The sequence below is a fragment of the Zeus faber genome (assembly GCF_960531495.2).
Source record: "Zeus faber genome assembly, chromosome: 15".
Lineage (NCBI taxonomy): Eukaryota > Metazoa > Chordata > Actinopteri > Zeiformes > Zeidae > Zeus > Zeus faber.
In genome coordinates, this window is record NC_137194.1 from 135,333 (window position 1) to 149,348 (window position 14,016).

At 45.7% G+C, this 14,016-nt stretch overlaps 1 protein-coding gene across 5 annotated transcripts in view; it reads right to left on the reverse strand.

Moving 5' to 3' along the window:
* The window catches only part of prkar2aa (protein kinase, cAMP-dependent, regulatory, type II, alpha A), a 67,673-nt gene that overhangs the window by 8,836 nt on the left and 44,821 nt on the right, over positions 1-14,016 (reverse strand). For all 5 annotated transcript variants that reach the window (XM_080014798.1, XM_080014800.1, XM_080014799.1 and 2 more), the window contains exons 3-5: positions 5,234-5,269; positions 1,861-1,997; positions 1,372-1,478 (exon numbers count right to left, since the gene is read on the reverse strand). In XM_080014798.1, the coding sequence (XP_079870924.1) occupies positions 1,372-1,478; positions 1,861-1,997; positions 5,234-5,269 (280 nt within the window). The remainder of the gene's footprint in view (positions 1-1,371; positions 1,479-1,860; positions 1,998-5,233; positions 5,270-14,016) is intronic.

Here is a 14,016-nt window from a genome sequence, read left to right on the forward strand (position 1 = left end):
AGACAATCGCTACCCTGACACCCATTCATTTAAAATAAAAATAAAAAGCGCGCCTGATAAGAAGGGCACCGTGGGGTCCATGGGGCAGGTGCTCGGACCCCCCGCAGGTACCTGCCGCTCTATCTGCAAATCTTGTGATTATAAAATAGCGATATATAATATGATCTCTTTGAGAAAGATTTTGATTTATTTGATTTCCTTGGTTTCTTACTTGTATGGAAAACCTAACCCTAACTCAGAGAATTAGAGCAGAGTTTTGTTTCTCCTCCAGACAGAAGAAGAAGAAGAAAAGAAGAAACAGTCTTTAATCGTCACACGACACTCCACAACACATGCTTGCACACACACACACATGCACATGCTTGATGGTGGCCGGTGAAATGGTTCCTCTGCTTTTGACCCATCCTGGCTTGTCCTTCCTCCGGGGGCACAGCCAGGAGCAGTGGGCAGCATACGTGGACGCGCCCGGGGACCAGGTGATAAGTGTCCATCGCTGGTCAGACCATGATGGGGGCATGTTTTTGAGGGGGGTCCTTACTGACGTGAGGTGGAGGAAACCCCATGTGAACACGGGGAGAACATGCAAACTCCACACAGAAAGGCTCCTGTTTTTGGAAGATAACCCACCGGAGCACGGTGCCAACAGCGCCCCAGGCGGGAATCAAACCCAGGACCTTCTTGCTGTGAGGCAGCAGTGCAATGCACTGCGCCACCATTTCATTCTACATCTATTTATTTATCCTTTGTTTCCGCCATGTATGAAACAACATTTTTAAACACAACTGAGTTGACGGTCCATGTCCTGACTCTGTACAGTTCCAAAAAAAAACCTGTGCCCCCAGTTTCGGGACAAACGTTTCCCTGTTGCAATGGGACTTAATTTAGAAAAACTGCATGTTTTTGTGTAAATACTTTCCTTGTAAATAATTAATCTTGCACTTCTGGAACAGGGAGACCGCATTTGCCACATGACTTACGTTGTATGCGCGGGCGCCGCCAAAAAAAAAGTATATTGCTGATCGCTGCCCCCACCTAGTGATTGGCGAGTGGAACTTTTTCACGATGGACCACACCTATGAAGAGCTGTCTGAGCTAAGTCATGTAAGCTCCAAATGGATCTACATCTTGGTGTCAACTGCTCCAGAGTCTGAGCAGTTGAAGCATTGGAATTCTCCCCGGGATAGTTAGACTGTTATCTTATCTTCAAATGTCTCCCAGGTATTTCCCTATCTAGCAAAGCACCCACCTGTCTGATACCTTGATGTTACTAAAACAAAGTCATAACCAGGCGGTGCTCAAACAGTCCCCCAAGCACTTGTGTTAGAGGTTGAGGATACCGGTGCATACAGACGAACAGACGGCGGCTCCTACCTCTCGATGACGTAGAAGTTATCTCCGTCGTCTCCCTGGTCGATGACGTGGTCCTGGGGTTGAACTACCAGCTCAAACATGGCATCCAGAACCTGAGAGAACTGCTCCTGGGGTGGGGGGGGGCGTAGAAGGCGGTTCAACTGTGAACGTGGACATGGTTTCCCACGGGCAGAACCGGGAGACAAGGACGAGAAGATCCTACTTCCATTTTAGATGGTTTGACTGGGAAACGGGGGGAGTGGAAGATCCAGTATCCTTACTTGAGATAATTGAACTTAAGACAGCATTATACACAATGCTGTACTTTTAATTAATGATAAGATATGACCGCAAAATACTAATGTTGAAATATTTTGGAGTAACGATATCCTAAAGGATACGGTGAATTACCATTCAACTTGCACTTTAAACCAAAGAATGTCTGTGTGTGTGTGAACATGGTGAAGTGCTGTTACAGCAGGGTGTCTCAGTGTGTGTGTGTGTGTGTACCTGGTCTAGTGTCTTAAACAGCAGGATGTCTTTGCAGGCCTCTTGCAATCTGCATCGCTGTACATCTGTTTTGGGATGAACCACCCTAGGCTCGGTGTCTTCCTCATCGTCGTCTGGGTTAAATGCCTCTGCACACACTACACACACACACACACAGAATGCCTACGATGTACTTCTGTGAAAACATTTTCTTTCTTAGTCTGTTTTTTACACTTACACTCCACAAACCTTATGGATGTATGTGCGTTAAAGCAAGTTGAAAAATGTGTTTTTAAAACCTCTTTTCATGCGATTAAGTTGAGCTGCTGTTTGATCACCAAAATAAACATGGCTGGTAGCATTGATTTAAAACACTTTTCCTTTTATTGATTTTGAGAAACATTTACTTTTTTTATGCATGCAGAAAATAGTTATTGCCACTAGTACACTTTCCCTGTAATTTAATAAATACACACTTAACATTGAAAAATAAAAAACCCCCGAACTGCGGGTTTTGTTGCAGCCCACACACACACACACACACACACACACACACACACACACACACACACACACACACACACACACACACACACACACACACACACACACACACACACACACACACACACACGCACACACACACACACACAGCAATAACAATAATTTTCAAGGCCATCTAAAAAAGTCATTGCGCTGTGACCTTCAATTATTACTCTCTTCACCGCGCTCATGTCCCATTACCACACACATCAAGGACTCTAGAAGTAGGCTGCCATGTGCGCGCACGTGTGTGTGTGTGTGTGTGTGTGTGTGTGTGTGGTGGGAAAATAGTGCGAGGCATTTTATACCTCTGCTGTTGTGACTTGATGATAAAATAAAAAAATACGCTTTTATCCCTGGATCCCAAACAATATTTATACGAAGTAGAAAGTAGAAATTAGTACTGAATGACAACTGACAAAGATATAATCTATAATTTACACACAAGTTAAAAAAATTGCAACCTGGTTTACGGCGGCGTTAAAGTGATTTTTCTTCAACAGCTGACCTAGAGTGTATTTTTACTGTGGAGCAGCATCAGTTTGTGCATCGGGGGCAGACAGCAGGACTCCTTCCAACAGAGGAAGTAGGCCTCCGATCCTGACCTCAAAAGTGCCTTCAAAACATATATTTATCGAGCAAAATGCAACATCCGACATGTTTAAAAAAAACTGTCTTGGCAGTTTGCTTAAAAGTGTTACTTTTCCATTAGCTGAGGTGTTGGTGTTTAAATCTTTGGATTAAATGGGTCACAGGGCTTTTCAAAGTCGGGTCACCACACGACATGGGTACTATTCATTTTAATGAGTTCCGGTCCCGAGAGATAGTATTACGTTTCTCATTTGGGTCTCGGGCTGAGAAAGATAATGACGTTGTGCGTGAGCAGTGAAACACCCCGTCAGGACGACAGGGCTCAGTTTTAACACAGGGGCGTGTTTCTAAGAAAACAGCTTTTACTTAATGTTATCTTTCTTTCGGACGACTAGACAGACATATTTTCCATATCTGCTCTTCATATTCTATTTTGATTTTCAATAGACTAGCAGCCAGACTCCATGTCTGCTACCATAGCAACACTTCCTGGGATTTCTAAAACAGAAACGCATCACTTCCTGTGCAGCAGCAGGAGTTCTCAGTAGCGTAGTATCCAGTACACATACACTGTGAATCCAAAAGGTCCTCTCAGCATTTGTCCATGATAAGCGCAACTCGTAATAATTGTTTTGTTTTTACTACAAATTTATTCCAACTAGAATTGTACTAAAAGCAAAAAATACAAGTACAGAGTTTTGAAATGCACAGCTCACAAATAATCTGTATCATTGTACAACTGCAAAATAAGTCTTGGGACAACTTAATAACAATATTTTCCGTTGATTCCTGTAATATCAAGGTGTGTGTGTTGGAGGAGACGGAGGCAGTAGTAGAGGATTAGGTGAACCCCGCCACACCCACAGACCAATCAGAGTGCAGCGCTCGACATACAATTACTGTCGTGTAAACCCTTGTAGGACAGCATGAGAACACACACACACACACACACACACACACACACACACACACACACACACACACACACACACACACACACACACACACACACACACACACACACACACACACACACACACACACACCCCCCCCCCCCCCCGAATTGTTGATCACATTGAAAAAGATGATAAGAACTGTGAATTAGCCAGAATCTCACAATAAATGTATCACAATACACAATCCAATACATCATAATACAGCACTAATAGAGTGTTATTAGGGAGTTCACAGAATGATATTGTTATTGCTCTGTTTATTCTTCTCCAGCCTTTTTGAGTCGGCTTTTTGGAGGCCTTAAGATACTCGAAAACTCACGAAACGAGTCCTGGTGTGTGATTTGAAATTCTATGGCTCTTGGGCATGGACATGATAAAATGCCCAACCTCGCCCTTTTGAACATTAAAAAAATAATATTAATCAAACCTCACTTTTTTTTTTCCCATGAAAAATCACAAAATTCGGTACACATTATGTAACATCACTAGACTTAAAATCATATATATTGCCGTCATGACCAAAACCCAACGGGAAGTTGGCCATATTGAATTAAAGGTGCCATTTTGGTCACCTTTTGGCTTTGTACTTTCGCGAACTCCTCCTAGACGATTTATCAGATTGACTTCAAACTTGACCAGTGTCTACAAGACATCTTCTCCAATAAAAGTTATTAGAAGATTTTCTTTTCGTCACATGATGTGGGTGTGGCAAAGCCTTGAACTTCATGGAATGAAGGCACTGTTTACATGACTTTTTTGCCACTTTCTAGTCATTTTCATGCTCCGTACTTTGGCGGACTGCTCCAAGCTGAATTTTCGGGTCCCACCGACACTTGCACTTTGAGGACCTGGTCATCGCTGCTTGCAGCTTTAATATTGAGATTATAATGTAACTTGAAGAGTGAGAGTCTTCATAAACCAGTGACAGAATATTGAGATAGAATACTTTATTACAATATTACTGTATTGCAATGCTTAAATAAATCCGAGCAGATATGTAGATGAACTAGAAATGAAACGTATATATTGTAATGTTCTGTTAGACAGTATTTTTATTTCTCTATATATCCAAAGCCATATCCATTAATTTTTTTCCATAATTGGACACACACACCGCGTGAAGCCTCACACATACGTGCGAGCTCAAACACAAGCTGTGGATCAGACACTTAAGCTGTGATGTCGGCAGTGACGTCCCAGCACGGATTACGGGGCCGTGACGTCAGGCGCGCGCACACACTGAAAAATAAAAAAAAACGAACTGCGGGTTTTGTTGCAGCACACACACACACACACACTATTACCTGACACTCTCCTGTTGAATCTGCTGGGCGGGGGAGCTGTAGAGAGAGAGAGAGAGAGAGAGAGAGAGAGAGAGAGAGAGGTGAAATTACCGCCATGGCTTTTTTTTCCCTCCATAATAACATTTCATCATTTTGCTTTTATGCCCTCATTACCATCATTGGCCCCGAACAGATGTTTCATAACAATAATTGAATTGTGTGGGGGTAATAATAAAATGACAGTCAGAATAATGTAATCACATTTTGAAAGAGAGCGAGCAACAGGAATTATTAATAAAAAAAAAAACAGACAGATGTTGTCTAGTCTTTAGCTCAGACAGGTCAAAGGTCACCAAGCATGGTGTGGGAAAGAGTGAGGGATACAATACAGGCAGAGCGTAAACAGACTTGTGGGAAACGGGGAGGGGCTGGAGATAAAATAAGTGTGTCATGGATAGAAATCAATAAAGAAGAACAAGAGAGAAAAAGGTAACTTCGCAGTCTCTCCAGGTCACACATACAACCCCCAACTGTGAGAATCTGGCAACACACACACACACACACACACACACACACACACACACACACACACACACACACACACACACACACACACACACACACACACACACACACACACACACACACACACACACACACACACACACACACACTTTTCATAGTTGTATTACTTTGCCTAGTTTCCAAATTCCCAATATGCAATAATAAACAGTCGAGCCAAGACTGTGCAATATAAAACCATCAATCCAACTGTCTTTATTAGCGCCTGCAGCCCGAGGGGCACTAGGTGTTTTATTAATGCTACAGGAGAGCCAGAGTGCTTACGACGACCTACGCCTTCTTTCACCCTGTCGCATCCAAAAGTTCTGCCTATTGATGTTCAGTATCCATAGGTTGTCTGGTGGACCAGGTTGGGGAGTTCTGCAACGTACCGTGCCAAATATCACCTGTTCAGGGTGAGTGTCAACTATGGGTCTAAGCCCGCCTCCCTAAATCACAGTTGAAACCACCAAATAGCATTGCCCTCCAGACGCTCAGAATATATTACCAGACCCCACCACCTTTTAATAATTTTCGTAATGTTCAGAGTTATCAAACATTATTCTTTTCAGCCTGGTGTCGGATCAGCTTGTCTCAGGAAATAGTGACGACGACTGTTTGCTAAGCATGGATTGGTGGATCAGTAGGAGGCCTCCATTTCACAGAGGCATCAGGGTGACTGGGAAGCTGTTCGTCTGATTCAAAACTGATCAAATTCAGTACCGGAGGCTCCATGCACTCCTTCATGAGCAAACAAGACAAGGGCGTGTAAGATGGAGCAGAGCAGCAGAGTGTGGGTAATCAGGACCGTTTACTTCTTATCCCACAAGGTGCTACTGGTTGGTTTCATCACATGTGGGTATCGGTATCCTTTCAAAAATCGGTGAAATAAATTTATGAATACACAAACACAAATGAAAAGTTGTCATATCCCTGCTGTAGCTTCCAACACAATATATGGGCGCCAAGGCCTAATCAGTACTGACACGGACTTAATTGTCACACTGAGGCAGTGTAGATAGTGCAGATATCAGCAATGTGTGTTTGGTAATGTACATGTGTGTGTGCATTCTGACCTGCATAAGCATTGGAGAGTAACAAGGCCTTGCTAGATCAAAGAGTGTGTGTGTGTGTGTGTGTGTGTGTGTGTGTGTGTGTGTGTGTGTGTGTGTGTGTCTGTGTAGAAGCTGCAAAGCTGAAATGTCGGAAGATAATAAAAAGAACAACAGGTACGTATGACTCACATGTAAACAAACAATGTTAAAGTCAATTCAGGAGTCAGTTCAATCAAAATCAATATATTTTAGTTAATATTGTTCTCTTTTCCCTTGTAGCCACAGCATGTTTCCATTGCTACACACACCTTAATAGCCTGCCTTCAGAGTCCATTAAGGGTGTCTGTTCACACGCACAGGGGTCAATGACGTGACGGCTAAATATACTGTCCAACTGCATTTTTTCTTGTTAAAAATATATATTCTAGAAAACTAAAATATACCATATATATTTAGTTCATATCCTCTATGTGCAACCACATACATTTATCAAAAATCATTAGGCATTTAATTTGTTTTGCTACTGAAAGTGTAAATATATTATGTGGTGCAACCATCCAGTCATGAATCCAGTTTTGGACATTTATTTAAAATGAATCTAAATCTATTCAAATTTATTTTTTGCCCTATCTGGCATAAATTCTAAAGTGTTTTGTAACCTCATGTGAAATTACAGTGATCTTGTAATGATATTTCCCTCTTATTAAGCGAGTAAACTTTGTCCAAGTATGTCCATTTTATGAAATATCATGTGGTGCGGCCATGAAGAAACCACCATTTTTGAGATTTTATTTTGAAAGCTACCCCAAGACAGGAAGTTCTATCACATACAACTTTGCAAAGGACCCACAGAAGCAGTTAGCAGGTTTGTAACTTTCATCTTTATATATAAAAAAAAAACAAAAAAAACCTGCTTTTAAAATGGCTGGTAGATAGTTTCCAAATCTGGATGTCATGTGGTATGACCTCAAAAATATGATAAATATTGCTTTACTTTCACAAATTCATAATTTGATCATAAATGTCATTGTGACCTATCGCAAGAAAAAAGCTAGTTTTGTTTAGGTGTCCAATGCTAGGCCTGTAAATTTTGATTGAATTTGAAAATATGTGGTGCGACCAAATGTCACGCGACACTGTAGTTTGACACAATGCTACATTTGTTTCAGCTATCAGAGAAGAAAGCAGAAGGGAAAGATTCCTCACGTAAAGTCAAGTGAGCTGTCAGACAGAGACAGGAAGAAGCAGAGAGGCAAATGGAAGGCTGCATCCAGTGAATCCAGAGAGAAAAAAGATGGAAAATGCTGTGTTAGACCTCACACCGCCATCAATGGAGAACTCTCCACCGATTGACGTAGCTGTTGCTCCAGAGCCTTCAGAAAATGATGATCCACTTGCGGTAGACCCAGAACCAATGAATGAGGGTTTTAGTCCACTAGTGGCTTCCACACCAGAGGGTTGAGAGGCTGGATAGAAGGAGTAATTCAGAAGAAAAACGCTGCAAAAGACTGCAGAAGGAGAAGGGTATTTTGCAAAAGCAGGTTGTATATATGAGGAAAAAGCTGGTAGAGATGAGAAAGCTGAAAGATAAATCTTGAAAGAGGGAAAGCAGACTGATGGCAAGACCAAGTCAAGGCCCAGGAGAAAAAAATCAGGCAAAGGGGAATCAAGAAACTGTCAGCAGAGAGAAAGCAAGCAGTTGTCAAGTTTTTGGTCGAGCTCTAGTGCTGAGGTTGCTGTGTAGTGTATTACTGCTCTGTTTATGTTATCTAGTATTGTAGTATTGCAACTTGGACAACATCAACAATTAACTCATACGGCCGCGATGCACTCATGGATATAAAAATTTCCCTAAACGAACAACTTTGGGACTTTTTATCCGTGGGAGCAGAGTGGCCGGCGGAAATCCTACGCGGGAACACTCGCAACAACAACTACAACAAAAATGGAGTCGCTGTTCCACGAGCCGGCCCACGGAGGAAGCACCGAGGTAAACGAGGCGGCATTCGGGTCAGAATGAGGACGCAACCTTACCGTCCACCTCTGCCAAGCATCCTTCTTGCTAACGTCCAGTCCCTGGAGAACAAGATGGATGAACTTCGAGCGAGGATTCAATTCCAGCGAGACACGAGGAACTGTTGCGTCCTCTGCCTGACGGAAACATGGCTGACCCCACTGGTGCCGGATGAAGCCATACGTCCAGCCGAGGCCTTCTCCGTGTTCCGCGGCGACAGAACGGGAGAGTCGGGGAAATCCAAAGGTGGAGGCGTCTGCCTAATGGTAAACAACCGCTGGTGTAACGCCAACAACACCAAATTCCTCTCCCACTCCTGCTCGCCAAACCTGGAACAGCTGACCATACTATGCCGTCCATTTTATCTCCCCCGGGAATTCAGCACGGTCATCATTACAGCCGTTTATATCCCACCGCAAGCGGACACCGACGCAGCTCTGTCGGTTCTGTACGATGTGTTGTACGGATTTCAGAACAGACATCCCGACGCGGCTGTGGTGGTGACTGGGGACTTTAACAGGGCCAACCTTAAAAAAGTTCTGCCGAATTTCCACCAACACATCACGTGTGCCACCAGGGGAGACAGAACTCTGGACCATTGTTACACTCCTTACAAGAACGGATACAAGCCCGTGTCGCTTCCTGCTTTCGGGAAATCAGATCACGCCGCGATCTCGCTGCTTCCTGTTTACAGGCCTCTGATCGCGCGGGATCTGGTGATGACGAGGGAAGTGAAGCGGTGGACGGACCAATCAGAGGCTGCGCTTCAGGACGCTCTGACTGACGTAGACTGGGACATGTTCCAAGCGAGTTCAAGTGACGTCAGCGAGTTTACGGAGGTTGTAGTGAGTTTTGTGGCTACGCTCGCGGATGAAATCGTTCCCACGGTGAAAGTTCAGATATTTCCAAACCAGAAACCATGGGTTGATAAATTCATCCGCTGCGCTCTGAATGCGCGCACGGCCGCTTACAACGACGGATTGTATCTGGCAACATGGACAACTACAAAGCGGCGTCGTACAATCTGCGGAGGGCGGTGAGGGACGCCAAACGGACGTACAGAGACACCGTGGAGCTGCAGATGGAGCGGGGGGACACAAGACGCTTGTGGGAGGGGCTGCGAACAATAACAAACTACAAGAGCAGCTCCTCCCCAGCCACGAGTGTGGACGCCTCCCTGGCCAACCAACTGAACTCCTTTTATGCGCGGTTCGAGTCTGGCAGCAGCACCGCTAGCTCGCCGGCTAATTGGAGCTACACCGCTGGGGACGAGCGCGCACTCTCAGTGTCCGTGCACGAGGTCAGGAGGGCTTTGATGCGGGTGAACACCAGGAAAGCTGCGGGCCCAGATGGCATATCTGGACGAGTACTGAAGACCTGTGCTAACCAGCTAGCTCCGGTGTTCACCACAATATTCAACATCTCCCTGGCTGAATCAGTGGTCCCGTCCTGCTTCAAGAGGTCCACCGTCGTTCCTGTCCCGAAGATCGCCTCTCCAACCTGCCTGAATGACTACCGTCCGGTGGCCCTCACCTCGGTGGTCATGAAGTGTTTCGAGAGGCTGATTAAGGATTATATCTGCGCCTCCCTCCCCCGCACCTTGGACCCGTTGCAGTTCGCGTACCGGCAGAACAGATCCACGGATGACGCGGTCTCCCAGGTACTGCACACCACGCTCACGCACCTGGATGGCCAGAAGGGGGCCTATGTGAGATGCTGTTCATTGATTATAGTTCAGCTTTCAACACCATAGTTCCCACCAGACTGGCTGTCAAGTTGTTGGAGCTAGGATTGAATGCTCCGCTGTGCACCTGGATCCTGGACTTCCTCACAGGCCGCCCCCAGGTGGTCAAGGTGGGGAAGTACATGTCAAGCTCCCTCACCCTGAATACAGGATCCCCCCAGGGCTGCGTCCTCAGCCCCCTACTGTACTCCCTGTACACACATGACTGTGTGGCCAGGTCCAGCTCCAACACCATCATCAAGTTTGCTGACGACACCGTGGTCGTGGGCCTGATCACCGACTGCGATGAGAAGGCCTACCGTGAGGAGGTGGCTGACCTGTCACTCTGGTGCCAGGACAACAGCCTCCACCTGAACGTCAGCAAAACCAAGGAGCTGATTGTGGACTTTAGGCGTGGATCACAATCGAGGACGCACGCGCCCTTGTGGATTAATGGGACTTCTGTCGATAGGGTGAGCAGCTTCAGATATCTGGGAGTCCACATCACAGAGGACTTAACATGGACTGTTCACACAGACACTCTGGTGAGAAATGCGAGGCAGCGTCTCTACCACCTCAGGCAGCTGAGGAAATTCCGGGTCTCGGTGAGGATCCTCAAGTCCTTCTACTCTGGAGCAGTGGAGAGCATCCTGAAAGGCAACATCACTGCCTGGTTTGGGAACTGTACTGCCCAGGACAGGCGGGCCCTGCAGAGGGTGGTGCGTTCAGCTGAACGTACCACTGGAACTACCCTCCCCCCCTTGCAGGGGTTATACACCAGGAGGTGTAGTAGCAGAGCCCGTAGGATCATGAAGGATCCTCATCACCCCAACAACGGACTGTTTCAGCTGCTGCGGTCAGGCAAGCGCCTCCGCAGTCACGCAGCGAGAACAGAGAGACTGAGACGGAGTTTCTTCCCTCAAGCCATAAGAACTGTCAACGCTGACCTCACCAGGGGTCCTAACTGAGCCATGCACTAGGCTCCACTACCTACTGTACTGTATGTAGCATACTGTACCGCATACTGTATCACTGTTCAGGGTTGTTCGTGATGCCGTATTGCTGCGCCGTACTGTTGTATACTGTGCTGTATTATCCCAAACACTACCTCACACTATTCACATTCACATGCCACTTTAATTCACATGCCACTTTAAATGCACATATCTGTATATACATAGGCATATTCCTTCAACCTATTCCATTTTATTTCAATTTATTTTTTATTGTATTTTATTCTATATATTTTTTTATCTTATTCTATAAGTATTCCACTTACTGTATTACGTTTTAGGAGTCAGTTAGTCGGTCTATTAGAAAGGAATTTTCTACTTTTTATTTTATTTTATTTTTGTACTTTTTCCTAGGACTTATTGTGTGCTATCACCGGGTGCGTTGCATTACATTTCACTGCATATATGTATGGAAGTATGTATATGTATGTGACTGAAATAAAAATCTTGAATCTTGAATCTTGAATCTTGGTTTGACTCTGCACATTTCACTGCTATTTGCTGATCTGCCAACAAGCTTGTGTTCCAGACACACCCCCTATTCAGGTAAGTCCTCTCTTCTGTGGGCGTGCTCTTAGCCAGGTGCAAGCCTAATCACATGAGCAGCTGTATTCTATCACCTATTTATGGTTCTGCCCTTGAAGCGTTAGCTTCAAGCGTTGGCCCATTTGTAGTCGCTCTCGTGTAAAGACGCACGTCTACCTCTGCACGTCAACCGAAGCAAGGACACCGAACAAGGCAAACCTGCCTTCTTTTTCTCACTCCATACAAAATGTGCTACTACCACATCCCTACAACTTCAAGGTCACCCAGAAAGCCTCGTTATACCATACGCCAATGCAATCCGGGTAACCTCAGGTCCCTGCAGCAAACATCTTCTGCAAAGACCTCCTTCTCTGTTGGCTTGTGGAATTGTCGATCTGCAGTTAACAAGGCAGACTTCATTTCTGGTCATGCCAACTACCTCTCCTTGGAGCTCCTTGCTCTCACTGAGACATGGATTAAACCGGAAGATAGCGCAACCCCGGCTGCACTCTCCACTAACTACACATTCTCCCACACATCCAGACCATCTGGCCGTGGTGGTGGGACTGGCCTGCTAATTTCCAACACATGGAAATTTAATCCACTGCTGCCTTTAAACGACTTTGCCTCCTTTGAATATCACGCCGTCTTGGTGACTGCTCCGGTGAAAGCCTATGTGGTCGTCATCTACCGTCCACCAGGACAACTAGGTGACTTCCTACATGAGCTAGACACCCTGCTGTCATCAAATCCTGAGCATGAGTGTCCCATGCTCGTCCTCGGAGACATGAACATCCACTTGGACAGTGCGAGCTCGGCTGACTTCCTGTCTTTGGTTCGCTCATTCGACCTAAGACAGGTCCCGACTCCACCGACTCACAAGGCTTGCAAAGAGCTTGATCTCATTCTTGCTCGGAGCTGCACCACGGACAACCTAAGGGTCACTCCTCTTCATCTCTCTGACCACTTCTTCATCCACTTCAATGTCTAGCTACCAAAACAACCCCCCACCTCCCCACCCATGGTTACTATCCGCCGCAATCTCCGCAACCTGTTTCCCACCCACTTCTCCTCTGTGCTCTCCTCTTCTCTTCCGCCCCACGGCACTTTCTCCTCTCTGCAGGTTAATGATGCCACTGACTCTCTCTGCTCCACCTTGAGCTCATGTCTGGATAGCCTGTGTCCACTAACCACCAGACCTGCTCGATCAACCCAGTCGCACCCTTGGCTGACTGACACCCTCCGGACAACGCGCACTGACCTCAGAGCAGCTGAGAGGAAATGGCACAAATCCAAAACAATTGAGGATCTTGCAAGCTACCAGACACTGCTGTCCTCCTCCTCTTCCAGCATCACTGCTGCTAAGAAGGCCTTCTTCAACGATAGGATCAACGGTGCCACAGTCTCTGCTTTACCCTCCACCACCTCCCCCAGCTACTAACCTTACTGCTGACTGCCTTGCCTCCTTTTTTACTAACAAAGTGGCAGCCATCAGCAGCCAATTCACTAAACAACTTACTCACAACCTGTCTTCTCCAGCCCTAGGCTCATCGTTCTCTGGTTTCACACCCCTCACTGAAAGTGAGGTATCTAAACTATTAACATGTAGCCGTCCTACTACCTGTCCGCTAGATCCGATCCCATCTAACCTCCTTCAAGCCATATCACCGAATATCACCCCGGCAATCACACATATGATTAATTCTTTCCTAACTTCCGGCACTTTCCCTTCCGCTTTCAAAGTGGCTCGGGTCGGGACCACTGCTCAAAAAACCCTCACTCGATCCCAATCAAGTAGAAAACTATCGGCCGGTCTCTCTCCTCCCATTCCTTTCCAAAACCTTAGAGAGGGCGGTCTCTAGACAGGTAACAGAATACCTGTCAAAAAACAACCTTCTTGATACACTTCAATC